We start from the raw sequence: 23,327 nt of genomic DNA, 5'->3' as shown, positions 1-23,327 counted from the left end.
AAAAAAGGAAAGTAGGAAAGAAAGATGTAGAGGATGGTTAGGGGAGCAGGGCAAGAACCTGAGCCCTCGGGCTCCAATTGATGGATACGACAGAACACAGTCACCATTCCAGACAACCTATTCCGAGCGCGCAGTCTTGGTCTTTTTGCTGCGCAGTTTCATCATGAGAAACACACAGCAGTAGGTGCTGATGCAGAAGAGCGCGGTAATTCCCGTCTAGCGAGAACGTCAGCAATCATATCAATACTGAAAGCAAGTCAAGCGCAGGGAAAACATGGACATACATCTCTCCAGGAGTAGTACCGAGCATGGATGTTGAACTGCCCTGCGTACTCTGACCCCTTTGCATACTGGCAGTATTCGCACGAGTCCATGGAACTCGTATTCCGAACATACCCCCCGGCGGTCTCAATAAAGGAGTTCATGTATGTTCCACAAGTCTCATTGCTTGGGAGGTCGATCTTCACCCACTCCTTGTCAGCGCAGTTGACTTCCGTGTCCCAGAGAACCTCGCCAAGTAAGCCGCCAATTAGATAGGTAAAGGGGTCGAGATAGTAGAGCCAGTAGCGCCAGAAGACGTTGATCTGTTCGTAGGGAACGACAACGCCACAGAAGCCGATGAGACCGGCTCCAAGGATAAGGGGGTTGACCAGGGATGCGGCGTACTCGTTCGGCGCGTAGGCAGCGATTGCTTGGCCGATTGGGGTGTAGAGGAACTCGTACACTGGGAGGGATTAGGATAGAACATTGGTAAGAGCTTTAGATTACTCACACAGCATCTGAAGGTAGACATGACCGGAGATGTAAGCGTCGACGGGGAAGCCGACTGCAAAGTACCAGCACACGAAGTACAGAGTGCCGCAAACGACCAGGTACGGCATTTCTGATATGGCTTGGGCGCCGATGAACGCACTCCAGTGGTATGTCTTGGACTGTTACAGTGTTAGCGTCAATATATAGAATGGGGGACATGAAAATCACCTTCTTTTCGCGCGTTTCGAAGATGTCGCGATTCTGCAGGAAATAGGGCTGAAGCTGGTTAATGATACCGGGGGCGATGAAGACGAAATTGAAGATGGCAAAGAGTCGCAGCTGAAGGTCGAGAACCGACGAGCCAATCATCCAAAAGGTAAAGCCGCTGAAGAGCGCTGCAAAAATGTGCAAGACGATCTTGTTCCAGATGTAATCCTGGGAGTTGTTCAGTGGCTAGCCATGGTGTTGATCTCTAGGGCTCACGTACCGGACTCCTCCAAAGTTTGACCATCTGCCGTTCCAGGACCAGCAACAGCTGGTAGGCTTTGGGGCTTGCATAGTCGCTGAGGTCTGTCTCGTCCTCGGCTTCTGCTGCAGCCTTGGCCTTGAGAGCCTCCAACTCTTCAAGCGCTGCGCGGCGTTCGTAGGATGCTTCCCAGATCTGATTCCAGTCAATCTCAGGATCGAGTCTGCCTTGGACAACGTCGACGATATGCTCCGCTGGGTTTGCGTCCGGGGGACAGGGGGCGCCATTGTTTCCAAAATAGTCCAGAATCTTCTTGGATCCCTCTCCCGCTGTGTCTGGGTTAATTGCAGTTTTTTTGAAACTAGAAGGTACCAGACTTACTCTCGCCAAAGTATGTCATCTTTCCACCTTTTGCAAGAAGAAGGAGGTAGTCAAAGGCATCGAATAGGGATGCCGATGGCTGATGGATCGTGCACTGCAGTGCCATTAGTCCCGTAAACATAGTTGTGGTACAATATTTCTCACCAAAACCGCCTGCCCTGCATCCGCGAGCTTCCTCATGAACCGGACAATATTGAACGCCGACTGCCCATCCAGACCTGATGTAGGCTCATCGAGAAGCAGCAAAGTTGGCTTGGCGACAAGCTCAACACCCAGAGTTAATCTCTTCCGTTGCTCAATGCTCAATCCTGCACCGGGGGCTATGCGAATCAAAATGACATCAGAAATTCATCTCTTATCAGGTCGGGGGCAGCAGATCTTACTTCCAATTAACGCGTCGCTAATGCTACCCAGCTCCAGTAGGTCAATAATCTTATCGACATAGTCAAGCTTTTCCTGCTTGGGCGTTTCGTGTGGCTGGCGCAGCAAAGCAGAGAAAATAAGGGCCTCCTTGACTGTGGCCGACGGCTCATGGACATCCAGCTGCTCGCAGTAGCCAGTCGTTCGTTGAAAGCTGATATTCTGTGGCTTGCCGTCCACTAGAATCGACCCGGTAATCTCGCCAGAATCCTTGCGTTGGGCGAGAACATCAAGCAGACTAGATCAATCTCGTTAGTATAAATACGATTTCGAGAACGGTGAATGGCTCACGTTGTTTTCCCAGCGCCCGAACACCCCATCAGCGCAACCAAGCTGCCGGGCTTGACGAATCCAAACACCTGGTTCAACAGCTGCAGCTTGTCGCCGTGGTAGTTGACGTAGTAGTCCAGATTGTCCCAGGTGAAGATCGCCTGCTTGGGCATGTTCTGATCAGGCTCCGACTCGCTCTTCGTCAGGGTACCGTCTGCAGCTCCCCTTTCCTCCTCGTCCGGGTGCACGCTGTTGCTGCCGCGCTTGAAGACAAGATACGACGATGTCATCTGGCTGTGGAGGCGCTCGAATCCCACCGCCGTAAGGAACGCGAAGAAGAACCACATGCCCACGACGACGCCAAAGCCCCTCCACACATGGTGGATGGAGTAGCTGTACTGCTCATGGATGTAGTCTGCGCCGATGATCTTCTCGCCCACCGAGCCGGCGATCGTGCAGGCGCGGTATTGCGCGTCACCGTAGCCAGATCCGTAGGGGACGTATTCCGGAGACTGGCAAATGATGGTGCGGCCTCCGAATTCATTGCCCATGAGACTCTCGAAGGCGTAGGCGGCCGGGTTGATCCAGAAGATCCACCGGAACCAGACGTGCATTTCCTGGAAGGGGATCAGATACCCGGTGTAGATCATCATGATGGTAGTGAAGAAGCCAGAGATCTTAGACGCGTTTCCGAACTTGGAGCAGTTGGCGCCGATGGAGCGGAAGAAGGAGAGGAAGCATAGGGTTGCGACATTGACGACTATCCAGAAGGTGAAGAATTTGCCGGCGTCGGCTTGGAAGGCACACATCCAGTAGTACACGATAGTGAAGACGGTGACTTGGATGAGGACAATAGGAATATCAGTGATAATGTTGGCGATGCAATAGGAAGTTGGGCGATAGAATGCAAACCGCTTCTGGCGGGAGAGGATCGGACGGCCCATGAAGGAGGAGGTGGTTTCGGACAGCGATTGCATGCAGAAGTATAGCAGCGGGAAGAACAGAGCTCCAGGACGTAAGAAGATAGAATCACTCTTGTTAGACAGGTTATAAAACAGACTGCCTGACACAAGGGCCTGGATGAGAGCAGAGACCACCTTGACGATGAGGGAGAAGCGGTCGCCCCAGATGATCTGGCTTTGACGGATGGTGCAGGCAATGGTCTGGTTCAAGAGCGAGGCCGTATAGACTGATTTGGGGTTTGCGTCCTTGCCTGTGATTTCTCTCGCCACGTGAGACTTGAAGGATCTGGTTTCCTCCTCCAGCTCGCGGGTCGAGATCATCTCCTCCAGCATGGCTCTGTACACATCGCTCTCCTTGTATCTGGCCGCGAACTCGCTCACATTTCGAGGAATCTTCTCTTCGTAGCCCTCTACCACCGTGCGTTCAGTCGGCACCGTTACAGAGGTCAGGAAATCAGCAATATTGGCGCCTCGACCACAGACAAAGCCCATCTGCTCAAAGTATGCACGCGCTTTCTGACGAGGACCATAGTAGATGACACTACCGCTGGCTAGCACCAGAACCTTGTCGAACTGGTCGTAAATAGCATTGCCGGCCTGGTAGAGGGTAACAATCATTGTTTTTCGTTGCTTGTCGGCAGCTTCGCGCAGACTCTTTGCAAAGTCAAGGGCAGTACTGGCGTCGAGGCCACGGGTGGGTTGATCCCAACACTGTAGGGGACTCTTCAGAGATAAATATCAGTATCAAACAAGCAATTCAAGCAGCATCTGCTTCAACGAAGACCACCTACCTGACCCGCCATGACTTCTGCTAGCGAGACACGCTTGCGTTCACCACCAGATACGCCGCGAACAAACTCATTGCCGACCAATGTTTTCTTTGTGTGCAAAATCCCCAGCGAGCCAAGGATCTCATCACGAAGCCGTCCCACAAACTCGCCGCGCGTCTGGCCCTCTTCACGCACAGCAGGCGTCTTGTTGCGGAGCGCAAACTTGATCGTCTGGTTCACTGTCATGGTTGGGAAGTGCACGTCGTCTAGGCATTGTCAGCATTCCCTCTCCCAGTTGACGCCTTGCCTTGAGTTATCAAACCTTCCGAGTTAAACATCAACTGCTGGCGGAAGCTCTCGGCCTCCTTATAATCCATAGCCCCATAGTTGACAGATCCATTCACCTTGTCGAAACCGTCTCGGTCGTTGGCCAGGATCTTGAGCAGCGATGTACAGCCAGCACCAGGGCGGCCAACTACCAGCATCTGATCCGAACCCCAATGTTAGATTCTTGCTAGATGAGAGTAGGGGGCAAGGTGTGAACGAACCATTTCCCCAGGCCTCACCTGGCCTGTCATCTCGCTGATAATAGTCTTGAATCCACGTTAGCAGGTAGACCGAGTGCAGGATATACCCCATCGTACCGTCTCGGGAGGCTTTCTGAAGCTCTTGATCAAATTCCGAGGATCGATCTCAGACCACAAAGTATCACCCTGCACCGACTCCACGGCCGGTACATGCACCGATAGCTGCTGCCATGTCACCGTCACTTGCTTGTGAGCTGCACTCGTGGCTCGTGAGTCTGGCTTCTCAGCAAGTGGGTGGCCGCTCGGTCGAGGGTTGGCTGATCCCATCTGGCTAGAGTCGTCACCGGCCGTGAAGCCGGCGTCAATGGTACTAGCTGTGCTATCAGACATGTGGACCGACAGCTGAGAGAGAGAGCTCATAAGTAAGTTGAGAAACAAGGAACAGATTGGAAAGAAACTAGACAGGGTTTCTGGATTTATTGAGTCGAACAAGGGCGTACGGCGGACCAGATCAGCCGCTCTAGGCAATCCTGGCCGTAAATCCGCCGTCGCAGTCGTGACAAATGGACCACTGGTCCAGACCAGCTGGAGTGGACATGCTGAGCCATTCTCGCCAAAGTAGATACCACCCTTGACCCTACAGTAACGGACTATCTCCTCGAGTGTCCCACTGAGCACCCGGGAGCCCGTATATCCGCTCGTCCCGCCGCCGTAAAACCGCGCGCGGTGCACTAGGAGATAACATGGATAGATTGGAAAAATGGCGATTAGGTACTATTGGTCTACTAGACTAGAATACAAGCTCACATACAGGGATCGAAAAGGGGCCACGAGAAGAATTCCTCCAGATTGACCGCCGAAGGATCGAATTTCCACTCCTGGCTGAGATCGCCCCCTTTGCTGGTACTGGACTCACCTAGCTCCCCCGTCGGCTGGGCCAATGCTTGCTGTACGAACGGCATAGTCGTCTCGTCACCGTGGTGCATAGGATTCGCTGTGTGATGCGCAAACATCTGATCCTGTAGCCGCGATCCCTCGACCTCTCCTCCTCCTACCGCTGGCGGACAAGGCACGCACTCCCGCTGTGCCTCGAGGGCGCCATACTCCGCCTGCCTTCGCTCCACACGACTGAACTCATTCAGCACCAGATTGATAGCCCGCATTGTCCCTGTGATCGGCTCGCCCTTGCGCATTGCGCTGAGCGTTTGATACCCCACGTTAATCCACGGAAGATGGGCCGAGGCAGCCGCCCGATCGTGCAGCATGTCATAAACAAGGACGAAGACGGAGCTTCCTATAAAGAAGGCATTGTATCGAAGCTCCTAATATCCCGGGAGATAATTTTAGCTGTGGTCCATACACTGTTCCTGGTCCTGTTTCTAGGGTCGAGAACGAACCTGGATCAGCGGATTGGCGCACGAGGCTTTGGAAATGTGATGGATTGTATCCCGGGCTGCGATGATTGCATGGCCACAGGCGTTGTCCAGCCAGCGGGGGACATCGCTTCTTTGTTCTTGGAATTTTCCGCTCTTCTCTTGCTCCGTTTGGTTCGGCTGGCTGCGCGACTTTCCACGTAGGATGAGGAAGGGCCGGTAGGTTAGGAGGAGGGTGTGATTGTATACTTTGAGTTGTACAGGTTAGTCCTTTTGTCCCAAATGCTCGGAAGAAAGGGTAGGAAGGAAAACACACAGGTGGTAAGCATAGTTTGGCAGACGCCCTTTTCGTACTGCAGCGGCTCGCTGTCAATCCGCACGCCTAGACTCTGCTGCATAAGGGGTCCAAAGGCCTCGAGCTCAATATGTACTGAAGCGGCGGCCTCCTGCATTGAGGTGAAGGAGTCGTGTGATTTGTCGTAGACATTGTTTGCGGATTTGGACATGATCTGTGTGAGTCGGATGAGGCAGGATAGGAAGGGGTCTTTCGGGACTGGAACCTCGATATCAAGCCACGATAGAAATGATGGTCGGCCGAGTAGGAAGGAGACCAGTCTGTTAGAATGGCGGTTAGTGCCATGCCTACATGATAGGAGCTGCCCTTACACTTCATAGATATACAAGGACCAGAACGTCCTTTGCGTTTCCTCGAAGAGCGAGTCGTTTCTGCTGGTGACTTTGTGTAAGCCAGCGCAGATGGCCTTGCGCCCTGCATTCCCCAAATGCAGAAAGGCAGAGTTTGGGTGGCCCTTTTCATTCTGGAACAGCGCGTGCTCTTGATCATCAGCCTTTTCCTGCGGACAAAGATCAGACAACTTATCATCATCAGAGACACCTGAACCATCTCCACATTAACAATGTCATTCATCGTCGCGACCTCAGCCGTCACAGACCCATACAGCAGATCCGCCAACCGATGATGCTCCGTATTAAGCGCAGCAATCGCAATAGCAACCAAAACCACCCTACTCCCCGGCGCCCGCTCCGACCCCGCCGCCGGCGAATTATACAGCTCATCCAGCTTCTTCATGTAAGCCTCCTTCGGATGAAACGGCATGAGGTGGTACAGCGTCAGCAGAAACCGCTGCAGCAGCGCCTTCGCAACCGGATACGGCACAAAGACAGGCGCTGGCGACCTCTCATTCCCGTTCTTGCTCATCCCATCAGCATGCCCGCCATTGCTCTCCGAGATGCCAAAGAAGATATTCCGAAACTGGAACATGTCCAGCCCCGCGCTGCCCTCCTCCACGTCCCCTCTCGCCGTCTCGCCCATGTTCTCCGCATACCCCGGGATCAACCCCCGGTAGACGGTCTGCATCAGCGAGAACGTCGACGTCGGCCCGTAGTACAGCTGCATCAGCTGCCCCGGCGACTGCAGATGCGTAGCCATCACGCTGCTATGCGGCAGCCTAGTCGGCGTCGGCGCCTTCGTCCCACCGCCGTGAGGCCGTTCAACCGCAGCCGCAGCCGTAGTCGCCGAGATCTTACTCCAGTCTAAATCCGGCACTGGTAACTGTCCCTGTCCCTGTAGCCCCTGCTCCCTCGCGGCAGGTGCAGGTCCGCCATCGCCCGCGGACACACGATTGATATCGCTCTTCTTTTGCCGCTGCCGGGCCTTGCTCCGGTACTCGCACGGCAATCCTCTCTCCGTGCACCGCTCGCAGGGCGTCCGGCCATCGCACCGGATTTTGCGCGCCCGGCAGATCTGGCACGCCTTCGGGATGCGCCAGTTGTGCGTGATGAATGCACCTTGCGGGGCGAACGATTGCATGATAAGCGCTGAGCTGCAGGTGGGCAATATTATGATTATTGTGTAGAGTTCTGAGAGGTCCGTTGGATCTCGTGCCCTGGGCTGGCGGTTGTGATTAATTGTATCCCGAGTTTTGAGAGGTACCTGGGTTAGGGTATGTTATGGTATGTCACCAGGTGCCAGGTGGAACAGACCAGGCTAAACCCTACTTGCTACGTAGGAGAAGAGACGGTTACACTACATTTACCCAAGCTGGAAGGGCGGCCCACTATCCATTTGACGTCTCTGGAAAGGTGGCAAGTTAAAGTTTTTTCCGCAGGATGCTACTAGAGTGTTGCCATGGCGTGGGAAGGGGAGTGGAGTGGAGTGGCCGGCGGAGGGCTGGACCAGACCTTGCGCACCAAATCGCCGCGCGATGTCGTAAATAAGCCAAAAGCTCACAGGTGCAAATCTTGCGGTGAAATCAGAAATCAAGAGGGGGTCGTTTGTTGCTAGGTCCTTGGTGATGTCCCGCCTTCTGAGCGGGTCTCTGTCCCGCTGTCCCGCTGTCCCGCCAACCCCTAACCCTAGCCACCAAGTCCAGCCAAGGGAGGTACGGTATCGCCACCAGCCGTTATTGAGACTTCAAGTTCAGACGACGATTGCACTTCCAGCTAAACACTTGCTGAACCAATGAACTGATTCAATCCAACCCGCTCAGATAATCCACCAAAGCCCCAAGCGCCCGCGTCAACTCCAGCCTGCTATCAACAGCCGCAAAAACAAACCGATCCGGCCGCAAAATCACATACCTCCTCCCCTCCAACACCTTGCCCATGTAGTAGGGATCGTAGAACCTCGGCTCCGGCCGATTCGCGCACAGCGGCGAGGCCGCGAACTCCCCGCCGCTCGCAACCTGGTATGTCCATGATAGTAGATCCTGCATGGCTATCGGGAGATTACCACTACCATTACCATCGCCGCCACCATCTTGAGTCAATGCTAGTTGCTGCAAGCCCTCCGTACGCTCAATCAAGAACGTGACGTCGTCGGCATGGATCTCCCCGCTGGACATCTGCTCGATGTCCGCGACGTCCCGGCTTGCGCCGGGGAGGTCGCCCGCGCTGCGTAAATAGACAAGCAGCTTGAACAGCCGAGTGTGGCCCGTGGCACTTGCGAAGATCACGTCGTCGGTGAGCTGGATTTTCGACGCGACGTTCTCAACCTCGGCCTGCTGGGGCTTGCACGTAGTGTCTCCACGAGAGACCCGGACGGGCTTGCAGTACCCCTGTGGCAGACACAGTCCACCCAGTGCCCCCGGTAGGAAAGGCATGCTGTCGGCATGGGTATAGCGGACCATACCGCCTGCGCGGCGGCCGAGGCGCAGCTCGCGGCGCCATGCAGGGACGAGGTTTCGGATGAAGAGAAGGCACGAGCGCAGGAGGATCGCGAGCGGATTGGCTTCTGTGACGAAGCAGCCGTTCTGGACAGTTGACGCGAGGGATTTCTCGAGTTGTTGCTTTCGCTCGAGGTACCAGCCCTGGAGGATTTTGGTGTGCGAGCCTGCGACTGGTGGGTTTTGGGGTTGGGGGCGGCAGAGGAGGGCGAGGCGCCAGGCTAAGGAGGCAGCGTCGCGGAAGCCGGAGGCGATGCCTTGTCCGCCGACTAGAGACATAAGGGTTAGATCTTGTATTATTGGATGGCTGTTGGTTCTTCGGAGAATCATGTTTTCAGTATAGTTGGTGGAGCATGGTGACCTACATGGAGGGAAAACATGCGCAGCGTCGCCGCAAAGGACAACACGGCCCTGAGCCCAGCGATTGCAGCTGCGAGCGGAGAATCGAAAGGGCCGTGATCGAAGCACGCGGATGCAGTCCTCTGGAAACTGGACGTCCTGGTCCAATCTAGAGAGCGCGTCAATGTCACAACCTGGTTTCGGAGGAACGATAAGAATGGATGGATCTCACCCGTACAACCCCCCGTGGTGGGTAATATACGGAAAAACCACCTTCCTAATCATTTCCGGTGTGGCCATGTGCTCCCCATCCTCATCTCCATGGACCACAAACTCATATCGCCACAGCCGGTCTTGGGGCAGGCCAAACCGCCCACAAACAGCAGGACGATCAGGATTGCACAGGAACCGGAAGTGGGTAGGGAAGAAGGCATCGTAGACCTGTTCCGGCGTGTACCCCTTGGACCAGAGCGGGAACGCAGGGTGCGTTTCCGGCGTCGGCAGAGTGATTTCCCAGTTAAGGGCTACCCAGGTCTCATCGTAGAAGGCGCTGATAGAGATGTGGTTAGCTGAAATGCTCTGAAACGACGCTGAATGCCATCCTCACTGTTTTGCAGTCTCCATTTGAATACCCAAAGGCTCCAGGTACATCTTGCGCGTAAACCCGGTTTTACCGTCTGCGCCGACGAAATACCGAGATCGGATGCGCTTCGTGGTTCCCTCGGTATCAGTATAGTGACAGTACACCCAGTCTTTATCTTCAGCTATATGCGAGACTGAACAGCCGGGCCGTAGCGCGGAAGGGTGCATGGCCTGTCGCAGGTGCTTCTCTAAGATCGGTTGCTTGTGGCATATAAAACCAACGTGGCCCGTGCCGCCTTCCGTCTGTGGATAGAGAAACAAAATGAGTTAATTCGAGTATGCTGCCACGAGTCAACTGGAAAGACCAACCGTTGCATAGTCTAGTTGCAAGAAGGGCTTCTGCTTCAACACCGTATCCGTCCCGCCTATAAACTGAAACTCCCCCATGCCTGTGAGTGAGTGGGTTGGTGAGCTAGGAGCATAACTATGCTGACGTATGAAGAGAAACCTGCATACAGGTACCAATCTCGGTGTAGACCTTGTCGTAGATGCCCACGCCCTGGAGAAGACGGATCCCATCTTCATCTAACGCGATTCCGCGAGGGTCGGACGTGATTTCAGTCTCTTTCTCTAGAATCACATGCGGTACGGACATCCGAAGCAGGTATGCAGAGAGCAGGGCTCCTGTTGGGCCGCAACCACAGATGACTAGGTCTGTCGTCTCGTATTCGGTAGCCTCCTTCATGGTGGGAGAGATCTGTGGGGGATGGCAGAGTAAAGAGGTTTTGGAATTCCGGTAAGGTAGGAGGACAGGTATGGAGGAGAGAAATATAAAGTCGGTTGTCTGCTTGAAAGGTAACCTTGCTTGTCTTTACCTTGATGGTGGTTGGTTCGTACTTCTTAGGGGGGTCTAAAGGCCCACAAATATGGGGTATGAGGTGAGTACTCCGCATTCCCTCACTATGTAGCTAGTGAGTGCGAACTGCATAATCCGTATTCCCGCACAGCCTGCTTCTGGGGGTGTGGGGGTGGCGGGGCGGCGGGACAGCTTGGGAACCTGTAGATCTACGACATGTTGGAAGAGACGCTTTGGTTTAAGAAAGTTATGAGGAAGCGGGAATGGCTCGCATATATCTGTTAAGGGTGCCAGCAAAGTACCAAAAGCTCTAACCATAGATATTCTCTCGTCAACATGGTATGGCCCGGGTCTTCCAGACATCGCATGCACTAACAAGTCAAGTCCTCTATCAACCAGACCAACCACGGCGCTTCCATCAAGGATGTCGACGCCATAGGCCCCGAGCAGGAGAGCCTAGTGGCGTGGAGACAGCGGTGCGGTATCAAGACCGACCAGCAAATCCGCCTCGTGAAGCTCGCGCACATGCGCTACCAACACCAGGATCTCGACAAGATTACTACTTTCCTCCAAGGTACGACCTCTACCCTTTCATCATAGTGAGTTGCAGATTTAACTCGACAATAGACTTTGGCATGGAGGTGGCCCACAGAACTGACACCGAGATCTGGTTTCGTGGGTACGGACCAGACGCCTACGTGTATTATGCTCGAAAGGGTCCAAAGGACTTCCTCGGCGCAACCTACGAGGTCGAATCCTACCAGGACCTAGAAAGGTCAGTCTACCCCAGATACTTTGGTCGAAAGCGTTGTTGATTCACTGCGTAGGGCAGCAAAGATGCCAACAGCGAGCGAGATCCGGGAGCTCACGGATGCCCCAGGGAAGGGACACTTTGTTAGCTTGATCGATCCCTCAGGGTTTCCGGTCAACCTGATGTACGGGGCTACCCCGACAGACTCTCAGTCGTACCCGGAGAAACTAGTCTATAACTACGAGGTTGAGAAGCCCCGCGTGCGGAAATTCCAGCGGTTCAATGAGGGCCCTGCCGCCGTCCACAAGGTTAGTTCTGGTATATTTTAGCATGAGCAAACCGCTAACGAGTACAGCTGGGCCATTATGGGGTCTGCACCACCGAGTTTGACGCTCTGGCCGACTTCTACACCAAAACCTTCAACATCGTCCCGAGCGACTACCTCTACGTCGACAAAGGCAATGGCGAGAAGAAACAAGTGGGCATTTTCGCCCATATCGATCGGGGCGAAGACCTGGTCGACCACCACTCATTCTTTATCAGTTCCAACGCCACCACGCACGTGCATCACTGCTCGTTCGAGGTTCATGACTTTGACACGCAGAAGCTCGGTCACCAGTGGCTTGCCCGGAAGGGGTACACTTCTGTTTGGGGTGTTGGGAGGCATATTCTGGGCTCGCAGATCTTTGACTACTGGTGGGACACCACTGGCAACATGATTGAGCACTACGCAGATGGGGACTTGGTGAATAATCAGACACCCATTGGGTATGGAGAGGCTGGGGATGAGTCGCTGGCGGTTTGGGGGCCTGACGTGCCCTCTTGGTTCTTACACTGATTTTTCTCCATCTACTCGGTATCTGCAGGGGAGCCGGATTCAAGTACTGTACTAAGGCATGAATTGAATCAGTTTCCAACGAACCACTTGGTTTTTATGTAGTTGTGCTATCCTATAGTTAAATGCTTCCAGATGTGGCACTGAGACCACACCAGACGTTGATTATTCAGGGTACTGCTACACTAATCGAATAAATTCACCGATTTTATAGACATAGCCACTAACAGGATGGAAGTCCAATCCGTGGAAGACTACCTTCGCTTTTGCTTTTGCCTTTATCATAACCTTGTGTGGCAAACCCGCTCGCTTTGACCAGGAAGCTAGAGTCATGCAAAGGTATGGATGACAGATTCACAGGTCACCCGTCCAGCATACCATAGGAGACCTGAGCCCTGTCCTGTTAGTAAATCCCCCCCGTTCAACTTTCTCGGGGTGAGCCATTGAATCGTTGAATGATACGGGTGTAGCGCCACCCTGATCTGCGTCGGTGAGACGGGATTACGGAGATAGTCGGAACTAGCAGAGCATGCTACATGCTCTGAATAGTGAGGTCATCATGCATCTAGACTGTAGAGAAGCAGGAAACCCCTCCGGGCTGATGGTGGCGGGACAGAAAGAGAGAACCGGCGGGACGTGGGACGACCGTATATCCGCCCTCTGCTGCTTCCCCCGCAAACAGCAGGAATGAAGGGTTAAAGCGTAAGAAGCAGTCAGTCCTTGCTTGATTTCAATCACTGTGAACACTCATCATCATCTTACAATCAAGTCACTCCTAAATCATGCCTTCGTGGACACACCTGATTCGCTTCATCGCTGAGGAGGACAGCAAAGTCCATCTCGGCCAGCTGGTCGACACCACCAGGGATGTCGGTCAGGATACTCTCAACGGAGAGAAGATAGCAGCATACCTGATTGACGGGACGATCTTCGATGGCCGGATAACAGAGCATATCCTGCATGTCAAACAGGTACCTACCACCTTTCTCCTCTACTCTATGTAGCGCCCCCGGGACTGACTTTGACTACAGCTCCTCTCCCCCGTCTCCGCAGAGCAATGCACCTACATCCGCTGTCTAGGCCTAAACTACATCGACCACGCAAAGGTATCCATCCTCCCACTATATCCCCTCTCTCTTCCCCCCTCTACCTTACGACATTTTCACTAACTCCAAACAAGGAAGCGAACCTCCCCCTCCCCGCAGCGCCCATCCTCTTTACCAAGCCGCGCACCGCCCTAGCCGACCCCTACCCAGCAGCCATCAACATCCCCAGGTGCGCCCAGGACAACACAAGCGATTACGAAGCCGAGCTGTGTCTAGTCATTGGCAAGACCGGCCGCGACATCCCCGAGGATGAGGCGCTGTCATACGTGCTAGGTTATACGGCGTCCAACGACGTCTCCGCGCGCAGGCTGCAGCTGCTGACGGCGCAGTGGTCGTTCTCGAAGGGGTTGGACGGGAGTTGTCCGATTGGTATGTTGGCATTCTTTTCCATTTCATTTCAGCGCAGCTATGCTCGGCTCAGCTCAGCTGGGCTCAGCTCAACCGGAGCGAGCGCTACCATCAATTTCACCCACAATGGCACATAAGAAGAAATGCATAAGCTAATAAATAACACTCTGATCCTTCAGGTCCAGTCCTAGTTTCGACCTCTGTGATTCCCGACCCGCAGACACTAGGCATCCAGGCCATCCATAACGGCTCTGTCGTGCAGGACGGGCACACGAAGGACATGATCTTCAGCATCAAGAAGCAGATTTCGTATCTGTCGCAGGGAACGACGCTGGAAGCAGGGACGATATTCCTGACGGGTACGCCGGCGGGGATTGGACACTTCCGGAACCCGCGGGTCATTCTTCGGGACGGGGATGAGATTTCTATTTTGGTTGATCAGATCGGAACGTTGGTGAACAAGGTTCGGTATGAGGGGCAGTAGATGGTAGAGGGAAGTTTCTTTAGACAGAAGAGGGTTGATTCTATTTGAGATAGAAGGTTTAGTTTTACATGATCTGCGGACTGGAGCCATCTCGGTTCCTTCTTCGTCATACTGCGCCATGATCCTACTCCTCTTTTTCTTTCTCTTTATCCTCCGCCCCTTCGGGGAATAGCAGGCTGAGGAGAGAGGCGTAGTTGCGGGAGACCCCCCAGTGTCCGAGGCGTTGGAGGATATCCACGAATCTCCGAAACGTGAACATTTCCGGCAGATTCGGCCGGAAGCTGCGGAAGGCGTTGGCCTCGTTGAGCACCTGAAGAGGGTCAATTGCTAGAGTCTGGAACTCGGGAAACTGGCTGAGCTGCGGGTGATCTGCGGATGCAGATGGCTGGTATAATTCGGCTCCCGAGTCATCGGGGGCTGAGGGTTCGTATTTGGTGTAGCAAAACCAGGCGATGGCGGCGCGTAGCAGGATGCGCGGGACGTGGATTGGAGGCTCGGTGGCGAGGGTTGCGGCTTCGAGCTCGTGTAAGATTAAGACGGCGTGCACGGCAGAGCGGCGGCCGACGGGGGATTGGGCCCAGTGCCGGGCGTGCTCTGTGTGACGCTGGGCTTCGTGGTAGCCTTCTTTGCCGATGGCGAGCTCGAGGCGGTTGAAGTCGGTGGACAGCGATATGAAGAGGGAGTGCCAGAGGACTGCAAGCAGGTGAGGATCGCTAGTTGTAGCGTTCTGGTGGTTGATGGAGATATAAGATCCATAGGAATGGATAAGGGAGTCCGTGTGCTTTTGTTGATGTTCTTGGTTGAGGTCTCCCAAGGTTCGATCTTGGATGATCAAGGCCGCGACTCGCTGGAGTTCCAGATAAGCAGATAGTCCCTTCTTCGTGGAAGGACCGTTTATGTGTGCTGCAGCATGTAGCGGCGAGTTATGATTGCCATTCGTAGGCTTGGATAGAGAATCGGTCAAGGCCTTGGCCCATAGCTCTGCGGTAGGGGCGCTCCAGAGGGTTTCGTCTGCTACTGGCGGAATTCTCGCGAGGCCGTTGCCCAGGAAGGGGTCAGAGAGTGAGAGCTCTGCAAACTCGATATCATGGATGTAAAGGCCAGCAGCAATACTTTCGGATGCATTTAATATCAGTGGGAGGCGGGGCGTCAGTTGATCAGAACTCACCGGTTACGCTCTTCAGCACGAATCCATATTCTCCAAGCCTTATCAGGATCGCTTGCCACGAGGTCATGGCTGATATGGTCAGAAGCAGGCCCAAGCTGGAACATTCTGAAACGTCTTGCCCACTAGCCGTCGTGAGTAAGCAATCTCACATCCAGTAGGCTCATTGACTTACCGCAAGCACTGTGCCATGAAAGCTTTGCGCCGTCAACAAGTCCTTCTTCCTCTAACCAAGTATATGTCAGTTCCGTGCAGTCCTTTCGCGTTTGCGAACGGTGCGATACCCTTGACAAAATACCAAAGGTCTGACCAAGGAGGGCTGCCTGAACCATCGCAACAGCCTCGTGGCCTCCGCCATAAATATACTGCTCCCACTATTGATGATTAGTTGGGACATGGCCTTGATGGATGTTGGCATACACTTGAAAGAATAGATTTGTTTAAGGTCTCGAATATTCTCAGGCCCTGGGCAGCAGCATTTGCTGAGCTCAAAAACAGACTGCCAATAGAGCAGATTGACAGCAGTAGGAGAGAGCGGTTGGTGGAGGGGCGAAAGGTTTGAGCGTGGAGAACAGGAAAAACAGGATGAAATCGAGTAAAGTACATCTGTATACAGAGATTCTGCAGGAAGGTTATTATAGTCACCATGAATACAGAGGGAAACTTCATACCAGGAAGGCTGTTGACGGTAGCGGAAAGATAGGGACATGATGCTGAAGCTTTGCGGCGAGGTGTTCTCGGTACGTCTCATCCACATGGCTCTGGCCTAGCGCTGTATCAGGGGTAGTAGAGCCCGAGCAAAAGTCTCCATTGAAGGTAAACCAGTTTTTTTGGATGGCATCCTCGACGGGAGGTGTCCTGTCAATCTCGGATGGTCGAGGATCATAGCTGGTGGGCACCTCGTGACTGGGCCGCACGGTGGCGTGCGGATGGAAGTACGCTGTTGACATGATGGCAGTGTTAAAAGCATCCAGATCAAAATCATTGCCGGCAAACCACTCCGACTCGTAAGAGGTCAGAGCAAAGTCGAAATTCTGGCCATGGTCAGTAGTGGCGCTGACGGAAGTAGGATGCTGTGCCGAGGGGTTTTCTGGTGGAAACCAGCTAGGCCTTCCGGTGTCATTCACAGCTACGGATCCAGCCGCTATACTGTCTTGGACAGAAATTGGGGGTATAGTTGAAGCCGGATCAATAGTGCCAAGTTCAGTAGTACTGGTGGTAGCGAGCGAACTCCTTTCCAACTCGGACCCCGGCGGAGAGAGGATGGCATTCCTCTGATGGCGCCTCACATGTCGCAATAAAGAGTCGCTTGATTTCAGTCAGATCAACAGTACTGGGCGAGAGGAAGGAGACTCACTGCCGACTAAAGGTGGTTTGGCAGATTGTACAGCTGAATGGCTTTTCCCGCGTATGGGTTCGGATGTGGCGTGCGAGGTGTTCGTCTTTTGTGAAGGATCGAGAGCACCACGGACAGAGACGTTGCCGTCTGCGATTCGCGGAGGTACCTGTAGACATTTGCCCAGGACTAAGGGAGTGGGAAATGTTCAGTTGATGAGGAGGCGATCAGTCGTGGATGTCACTGGGAGAACGGGACCGGCGGAAGAGGAAGAACCTTTCTCCCATAGCTATACCTACCCATGTTTAGGTACATCAATCCACACCAGCACGTTTTCGATGGTAATGAATGCTAGAATCTAGTCAAGGAGATCATAACAGGTCTTTTACTGTATCTTCGTTACCTACCTTACAGCCACTTGGATTGACCATTCCGGGGATAATACGTAGTAGGTGGGTGTGTACGTAGGGCAACCATGCGAAGGACCCATCAAAACTCACCCCGTGCAGTTGTATGTAAGCTTGTATGTAGGATGCAACTAAGAGCTGTAGCAAGTGAGAAGAACCGAATTGTAATTCAAATCGTAATTCGCCCTCTTCCCCACCATGGATCTGTATAGAAATGGGATGATCGCCAATCCTCTCCACGTGGGGAAGGATTCCATCATGTGGGGCATCTCAGGGACATCTACTCCCCTCAGCTCGGCATTCGACTTGATTCTCAACTCAACAGCTTTTCATCACTGAATCCCATCGATACCTCTCCACCATTCACAGTGCCACACACTCATATCCAGATTCCTCCTCCAGGACATTCTCCCACCACCATCACCATCCCACCGCATCAACCACCATGTCCTCTTCATATACAACCCTCCCCCCAATGAAAGACCTCACAACCGAAAACCTCACCGCAAACGTCCACCTCGTAAACAGCCAATGCCCCTCCCCGCGCCTGCGCTACCTCCTCCACACCATCGTCTCGCACCTACACACCTTCTGTCTCGAAACCCGCCTCAGTACAGCCGAATGGAACGCCGGCATCCAGTTCCTCACGGAGATCGGCCAGATCTCCGATGATCTGCGACACGAGTTCATCCTGCTTAGCGATACACTGGGTGTTTCGGCGCTCGTCGATGCAATTAATCATCCGAAGGATAGCAACCAGAATCCTGGTTCGAGAACAGAGGGAGGTGAAGGGATAAAGTTAAAACCCACCGAGGGGACAGTCCTCGGCCCCTTCCACACGCACGACGCGCAGGATTTCGAGCACGGGGCTATCCTTCATTCCGATCCAGACGCAACGAAATTACTCGTCCTCTGCACCGTGAAAGATACCCGCGGTAACCCAATCGAGAATGTAAAGGTGGATGTGTGGGAAGGCGACAGCAAGGGTTTCTACGACGTGCAGAACCCGGATCGCAGTGGGCCTGACGGGCGTGGTGTGCTGCGCTCTGATGCCGAAGGCCGGTTCTGGTTCTTGGGGATTGTCCCCGTGCCGTATCCGATTCCGATGGATGGGCCGGTGGGGCGCATGCTAAAGGCGCTGGGGAGGCATCCGAATCGCCCGGGGCATGTGCATTTTATGCTGGATAGGGAGGGGTGGGATTTGCTTATTACGTGAGTTTTTGTCTTTTCTTCCTGGGGAGGGTTTGGGTTGTGGGTTGGGAAGTGTAATGCTAACTTTGGCACTTGCAGGGCGCTCTACCCTCGCGGTGACCCGTATGAGACTTCGGATCCTGTCTTTGGGGTCAAAGAATCACTCGTCGTTGATCTTTCCACGGTAACCGACGAGGATATGGCGAGGAAGTATGGTGTTTCAGTGGGGACGAAACTGCTGGAGTATGACTTTGTGCTCTTGACGGATCAGGAGGCGAGGGAGCTGCGGAAGAGGAATGCGATTGAAGCGATGGAGAAGCGGGGGAGGAGGGTGGTTTTTGATAATGAGGGGTTGCCGGTTCCAGAGGGTTATTAGGGTATAACTAGGGATTGACTGGAATGAGTGATAATAGAGTTCAAAAGGGTATCATCGTCATCATCGTCATTTCATTATATGTGGTGCTACCTAGGCTGGTAGCTTGAGCGGCTGTTGACTTGGTGGTCTTGATAGTGGGCTTGCGACGGAATGTCCGGCTTGCTGCAAAGAGCAGCTGGCGAATGAGGCGAGAAGGCGCATCGGCGCTCCAGCTTGCCGGCTGCAGTCGTAGTGGACTGACCCTGATATTGCGATTGCGCGATCAGTGTGGGTATAGAATAGGCCTTGCAAGCAGCATCTCAATCACTATCCTCCGCATCCTCTGCATCTTCTCCATCCTCCTCCCCATTCACCGTCCCCTGCGTCGCCGGCGCAACACCACTCCTCCTCACATTACCCCCCCTCCGCTGTCCCCCCTGCACAACTGCCCTCTCACCCACAAACCGATCCCCCGGCCACGGCGCCTTACAAACCGGACACTGCTCAGCCTTTTGAACGCGGAAGAAATTTCGCATGCAGTGGTCATGCAAGCGTCCACCGCAGTCTCTGTTCCCGCATCGTTGGCCCTACCTCGGTCAGCACACCACGACGTAAGAGTAGTAGAAGAAGATAATAAACACTCACAACAGTAATAAGCTCCCGACAAGCCGCACAAAACTTAATCTTCCGCACTCCTCCCTCCTCATCATTATACGTGGCCACCAACCACCCCCGCAACTCCATCAGCCCCCGCGGCGAAAGCGAATAGTACCCCTTCCGACTCTTCTCAAACCACCCGTCCTCAACAAGCTGCTTCAGCACGACCTCCGCCTGCGTCATGCTCAGTGGTTGCGTTGTCCGTTGGGTCTGTCCCTGTCCTTGTGTCTGCGTACCCATCCCAGACTCCCGCCTCCCTTCCCCAGAAACCTTCGCCTGTTGAACCGCCTCAATCGAACTAACAGCCATCACCTCCGCAATGCGGTTTTTGTTGCCATCGAACATCCTATCCAGCACCCGCTTGACGAAGGAGATTTCGTCCGCCGTGAATGTCGTCGCGAGCTGCGTGAGATTATCGCTTGTTGTGTTGACGAGCGCCCAGATGCGTTCTTGCGCTTGTGTGTCTGGCGGGGGGTTGTGGATGGGGTCGTCGAGTGTGAGTTGCGGGAGGTGGCTGCGGATTTCGAGGTCGAAGGGGGAGATTGCGCTGTTAGTGGCGTTTATGAAATTTGAGAGGTCGTCGCGGGTGATGTCTTCTGGGGAGATGGTTTCATTTTCTAGTATACGTGTTAGATTAGTTTCAATGGGTGTAAGGGAGAGAGGAAATCGGGGTGGGTGCTGCGTACGCTTCGCGGAGAGGATCGCGGCGAGGATCTCTTGCGCTTCTTCGAATGTGAGTGTTGAGCGGGCCATGAAGGCTTGTAGGAATGCGCGGTTTGCGTCATCGTAGCCGGTTTGTCTGGCGGTTGCCATTTTTATTCAATCTGTGGGATATGGAAGTGTTGAGGAGTGATGCGGGGAGTCCAGATACTTTTCTTTGTCCGACGCGACGGACGCGCCAAGACCCTTCATTATCTCCCGATTAGGAGCCTACGGCCTGAGGCACGGATTAACTACGCCTGAGTTGGACCTGAGTTCCAATGAGAAGACATTGCTGAAAACTGCTGCCACAATGCATAATGCCTGATATCATAAACTAGAATACAAATCTCCCCAACGCCACAACAGAACCGTTTCCCAAGCTAATACCTCCGCCGCGTAGGCTCCGGGCTGGGGCTGCGACTAACACTCCGAGCATCCCGACCCCGATCCTTCAACCACTTCTTCGTGCTTAGCCGCAGCTCCCGATCCAGCTCATTGCTCGGGTCCTTGCGATGGATGAAATTGCAGAATCCACCGCGCACACAGCCCTCCCCGCTGTTTAACCGGCAGCACGCCTCCCGGAAGTCCGTGACGGGCGATAACTCGCAGTATATCGGGCGCGCGGCGTACCATCTCGAGTTCAGCGTGTCGCAGGCAGCCTGCGCATCTTCTTCGTACTTGAACCGGGCGTAGACGTTTCCGATCAGATCTGCGGTAATCATAACGTTAGCACTGTTTCAAAACTACGTCGACCGCGCTTGATTCTACGCAGCGCAGGGGCAAAGGATACGTACGATCATTGTTGTTATCGCAGACAACCAGCTCCTCCAACTCGCCGTACTTGCACATCTCGCACCACACGTCCTCGTAGAAGGCATCGAAGTGGTTCTGCAGCTGACTCGGGTTCATCTTGCTCTTCGGGTCGTAGGCCGGGTTCTGGTACATGTTGGGCATGAGCACGGTCTGCGAGTAGCTGGGCTTGACGTGTTTGCGCGAGCAGCGGTCGCCGTGGCGGCAGGCGCCGATCTTGTAGTAGAAGGAGCAGTTGACTTTGTCTTGCTCTGTGCCGAAGATGGAGGCGAGGTAGTTGGCCATGGTGTTGCTTTAGATGTATGCGACTGATAGAGAGGGGTTTTAGGTGGAGAGAGGTTGGGAGAGGAGGTGAGGACAAGGTACGGTGTCGAGGCGTGTTTTCTCCGACTGAGCTCCGAGATGAAAGTGCTGAAGTTTCTGGAGAGCTCGGTGGTGAATGACTAAGAGATTTCTGCCTGAGGCGAGAAGGTTCTACCCCGGGATTACCAGTCACATGATCACAACAGAGTGGATTCCATCTCGGAGGCTCAGTTTCCCAGCTTCAAGCCTTCGACACCTCGACATGCCCCAAACCCGGCGCCTACTTCGGGAGGAGATCACTTACTCGGTCGCGAAGGATAGAGAAGTCAATGTACTACATCAACTGAAATACCCAGAGCAACAGTCTCAATCCTTCGGCTTCCCTGAAGACCATAGTGACTGGATTCGATCTATTGTTGCTTACCACTTGAATCTCCCGGTTAATGCTTGTCAGGTGGCTGACTCCGGAGACTGGCTGCATGGAGGTTGCAATGTATGCATTCCTGTCGTCGTTGCTGGATTAACCCCGCAATGCCACCCTGGGAATCGTCTTCTTGTTCGCTTTCCTCTTCCATATCGCGTTGGAGAGCTCTCCAAGCCCGGGAACAGCGACGAGAAAGTCCGGTGCGAGGCAGGGACATATGCCTGGCTGGAAGAGAGTTGCCCTGATATCCCAATTCCACGTCTCTATGGGTTTGGGATGGGCTCCGGGAAAACTGTATAGTTCCTTTTGGTGTTAAGGCTGCATTGGTGGCTGATGAAATCCCCCCGGTTTACGCGAACTGAGAACCTTCCTCTCATATCTCGTTGGATAGAATGCTTCCAGCGCACCCTTCTCACTCTTCTACATCGTCCAATCCGTTCTAGATACGATCGTCGCCAGTATCGCCCTCGATTGGGAGACCCCGACATCCCCTATCTATTGATAGAGTACATTGAGGAATCGCAGGGAAGGATGCTGTCGTCAACCTGGAATTCCCACTATCAGAATGGTGAACTACGGGCGAACTTCTTCCGTGATCTTTCCAGGATCTACTTAACCCTATCCAAAGTGCCCCTTTCCAAAATTGGTTCATTTATCATTGATAATGACGGTTTTCTTCTGCTCAACAATCGCCCGTTGACCCTCCAGATCCAAGAGTTAGAGAATGAAAACATACCTGTTGATATACCCCAAGACTGGACTTATTCAACCGTTGATTCATTTGTTGCGGACACATTATCTTTCCACGATAGCCGCCTTCAAAGCCAACCGAACGCTGTGAATGAGATGCCTGATTTCCTCTATCAAGCCTCATGCCTGGCAACCATGCGAACAGTCTCCCCCTTGTTTTCCCAGCGGCATCTTCGGCGGAGGCCCTTTCTCTTCTCACTTACAGATCTACACCCAAGCAACATCTTTGTGGATGAAAACTGGCACATAACATCACTTGTTGATCTTGAGTTCGCATGCTCCGTACCAATCGAAATGATCCACCCCCCTCATTGGCTTACCACCATGGCTGTAGATCGAATTCAGCCAGAAGAATACGACCAGCAAAGATTGGAGTTTATGGCCCTCCTTGCTGAGGAGGAACGCTGCCACTCCTTCGGCAAAGACGAGCTGAGGCTATCGAATGTAATGGGTACGGCCTGGAGCATGGGAACATTCTGGTACAGCCTAGCCCTGGCGACTCCCAGCGGGGTGTTCAGTATATTTCGGAATCACATCAGACCGTGCTTTATACGCCGACCAGCAGACAACGATCCGGAAGAGGACGATCGCTCTCTGGAGTTCATGCCTTGGTATTGGGCACGCAATCTTGCGGCTATCTATGGACGCAAAGTGGCGGATAAGAGAGTGTATGATGGCCAACCCCAACACGAATTTGACGTCTGCCGGTAAGGTAATGTTTTAGACCCTTTGCTTGAATCTCGTCTGCCTTGCTAGATCTCTCGCATATCTTCGTCTAGCAAGCGCAATGCTCTCTCGTTCTTGTTTGCTTCCCTGTTG

At 53.7% G+C, this 23,327-nt stretch overlaps 9 protein-coding genes across 9 annotated transcripts; 3 read left to right on the top strand and 6 right to left on the bottom strand.

The window, feature by feature from the left end:
- Nucleotides 1–117: 117 nt before the first annotated feature.
- Nucleotides 118–4,876, bottom strand: BJY04DRAFT_209600 (ABC-2 type transporter-domain-containing protein; the record flags this gene model as incomplete). The annotated part of the gene is made up of 13 exons (XM_073714146.1): nt 118–216; nt 285–724; nt 773–932; nt 982–1,188; nt 1,241–1,548; nt 1,601–1,694; nt 1,745–1,920; nt 1,984–2,258; nt 2,312–3,975; nt 4,044–4,288; nt 4,345–4,507; nt 4,571–4,615; nt 4,667–4,876. The coding sequence occupies 13 exons, from the start codon at nt 4,874–4,876 to the stop codon at nt 118–120; spliced, it is 4,086 nt and encodes a 1,361-aa protein (XP_073567673.1).
- Nucleotides 4,877–5,352: 476 nt separating this feature from the next.
- On the bottom strand, nt 5,353–7,753 carry BJY04DRAFT_230299 (Zn(II)2Cys6 transcription factor; the record flags this gene model as incomplete). Its single annotated transcript, XM_073719261.1, has 5 exons — nt 5,353–5,871; nt 5,947–6,170; nt 6,239–6,537; nt 6,589–6,776; nt 6,818–7,753. The coding sequence occupies 5 exons, from the start codon at nt 7,751–7,753 to the stop codon at nt 5,353–5,355; spliced, it is 2,166 nt and encodes a 721-aa protein (XP_073567672.1).
- Nucleotides 7,754–8,414: 661 nt separating this feature from the next.
- Nucleotides 8,415–10,773, bottom strand: BJY04DRAFT_209598 (putative monooxygenase; the record flags this gene model as incomplete). Its single annotated transcript, XM_073714145.1, has 6 exons — nt 8,415–9,376; nt 9,473–9,615; nt 9,679–9,996; nt 10,054–10,331; nt 10,398–10,477; nt 10,545–10,773. The coding sequence occupies 6 exons, from the start codon at nt 10,771–10,773 to the stop codon at nt 8,415–8,417; spliced, it is 2,010 nt and encodes a 669-aa protein (XP_073567671.1).
- Nucleotides 10,774–13,252: 2,479 nt separating this feature from the next.
- Nucleotides 13,253–14,408, top strand: BJY04DRAFT_230298 (fumarylacetoacetate hydrolase family protein; the record flags this gene model as incomplete). Its single annotated transcript, XM_073719260.1, has 4 exons — nt 13,253–13,441; nt 13,502–13,576; nt 13,651–13,945; nt 14,104–14,408. The coding sequence occupies 4 exons, from the start codon at nt 13,253–13,255 to the stop codon at nt 14,406–14,408; spliced, it is 864 nt and encodes a 287-aa protein (XP_073567670.1).
- Nucleotides 14,409–14,532: 124 nt separating this feature from the next.
- BJY04DRAFT_221628 (C2H2-type zinc finger protein) lies at nt 14,533–17,088 on the bottom strand (the record flags this gene model as incomplete). Its single annotated transcript, XM_073717184.1, has 7 exons — nt 14,533–15,520; nt 15,577–15,698; nt 15,749–15,799; nt 15,858–15,947; nt 15,994–16,194; nt 16,245–16,881; nt 16,931–17,088. The coding sequence occupies 7 exons, from the start codon at nt 17,086–17,088 to the stop codon at nt 14,533–14,535; spliced, it is 2,247 nt and encodes a 748-aa protein (XP_073567669.1).
- Nucleotides 17,089–17,761: 673 nt separating this feature from the next.
- BJY04DRAFT_221627 (intradiol ring-cleavage dioxygenase) lies at nt 17,762–18,883 on the top strand (the record flags this gene model as incomplete). The annotated part of the gene is made up of 2 exons (XM_073717183.1): nt 17,762–18,528; nt 18,607–18,883. The coding sequence occupies 2 exons, from the start codon at nt 17,762–17,764 to the stop codon at nt 18,881–18,883; spliced, it is 1,044 nt and encodes a 347-aa protein (XP_073567668.1).
- Nucleotides 18,884–19,032: 149 nt separating this feature from the next.
- On the bottom strand, nt 19,033–20,471 carry BJY04DRAFT_121398 (Nse1 non-SMC component of SMC5-6 complex-domain-containing protein). The gene is made up of 3 exons (XM_073708338.1): nt 20,206–20,471; nt 19,508–20,136; nt 19,033–19,449 (listed from the first exon to the last, which is right to left on the bottom strand). The coding sequence occupies exons 1-3, from the start codon at nt 20,330–20,332 to the stop codon at nt 19,183–19,185; spliced, it is 1,023 nt and encodes a 340-aa protein (XP_073567667.1). The 5' UTR covers nt 20,333–20,471; the 3' UTR covers nt 19,033–19,182.
- A 39-nt stretch (nt 20,472–20,510) lies between these two features.
- On the bottom strand, nt 20,511–21,425 carry BJY04DRAFT_196986 (zinc finger CCCH domain-containing RNA-binding protein). The gene is made up of 2 exons (XM_073712429.1): nt 21,016–21,425; nt 20,511–20,930 (listed from the first exon to the last, which is right to left on the bottom strand). The coding sequence occupies exons 1-2, from the start codon at nt 21,314–21,316 to the stop codon at nt 20,602–20,604; spliced, it is 630 nt and encodes a 209-aa protein (XP_073567666.1). The 5' UTR covers nt 21,317–21,425; the 3' UTR covers nt 20,511–20,601.
- A 171-nt stretch (nt 21,426–21,596) lies between these two features.
- Nucleotides 21,597–23,219, top strand: BJY04DRAFT_209593 (uncharacterized protein; the record flags this gene model as incomplete). The annotated part of the gene is made up of 3 exons (XM_073714144.1): nt 21,597–22,052; nt 22,161–22,326; nt 22,513–23,219. The coding sequence occupies 3 exons, from the start codon at nt 21,597–21,599 to the stop codon at nt 23,217–23,219; spliced, it is 1,329 nt and encodes a 442-aa protein (XP_073567665.1).
- Between the last annotated feature and the right edge of the window lie 108 nt (nt 23,220–23,327).

The sequence above is a fragment of the Aspergillus karnatakaensis genome (assembly GCF_047715665.1).
Source record: "Aspergillus karnatakaensis strain CBS 102800 unplaced genomic scaffold BJY04scaffold_51, whole genome shotgun sequence".
Taxonomy (NCBI): Eukaryota; Fungi; Ascomycota; class Eurotiomycetes; order Eurotiales; family Aspergillaceae; genus Aspergillus; species Aspergillus karnatakaensis.
Note: the sequence above shows the minus strand (reverse complement) of the source record. Positions and strands in the feature narration are given on the sequence as shown.

Excerpts from the sequence above, each read along its gene's own strand:
- BJY04DRAFT_121398 (XM_073708338.1), bottom strand. The coding sequence starts at position 20,332 with ATGGCAACCGCCAGACAAACCGGCTACGATGACGCAAACCGCGCATTC. Across the intron at positions 20,137-20,205 it reads CGCGATCCTCTCCGCGAAGC|AAAATGAAACCATCTCCCCA; the intron begins GTACGCAGCACC and ends CACGTATACTAG. Across the intron at positions 19,450-19,507 it reads GTCGGGAGCTTATTACTGTT|GGCCAACGATGCGGGAACAG; the intron begins GTGAGTGTTTAT and ends TGACCGAGGTAG.
- BJY04DRAFT_196986 (XM_073712429.1), bottom strand. The coding sequence starts at position 21,316 with ATGGCCAACTACCTCGCCTCCATCTTCGGCACAGAGCAAGACAAAGTC. Across the intron at positions 20,931-21,015 it reads CTGCGATAACAACAATGATC|ATCTGATCGGAAACGTCTAC; the intron begins GTACGTATCCTT and ends TGATTACCGCAG.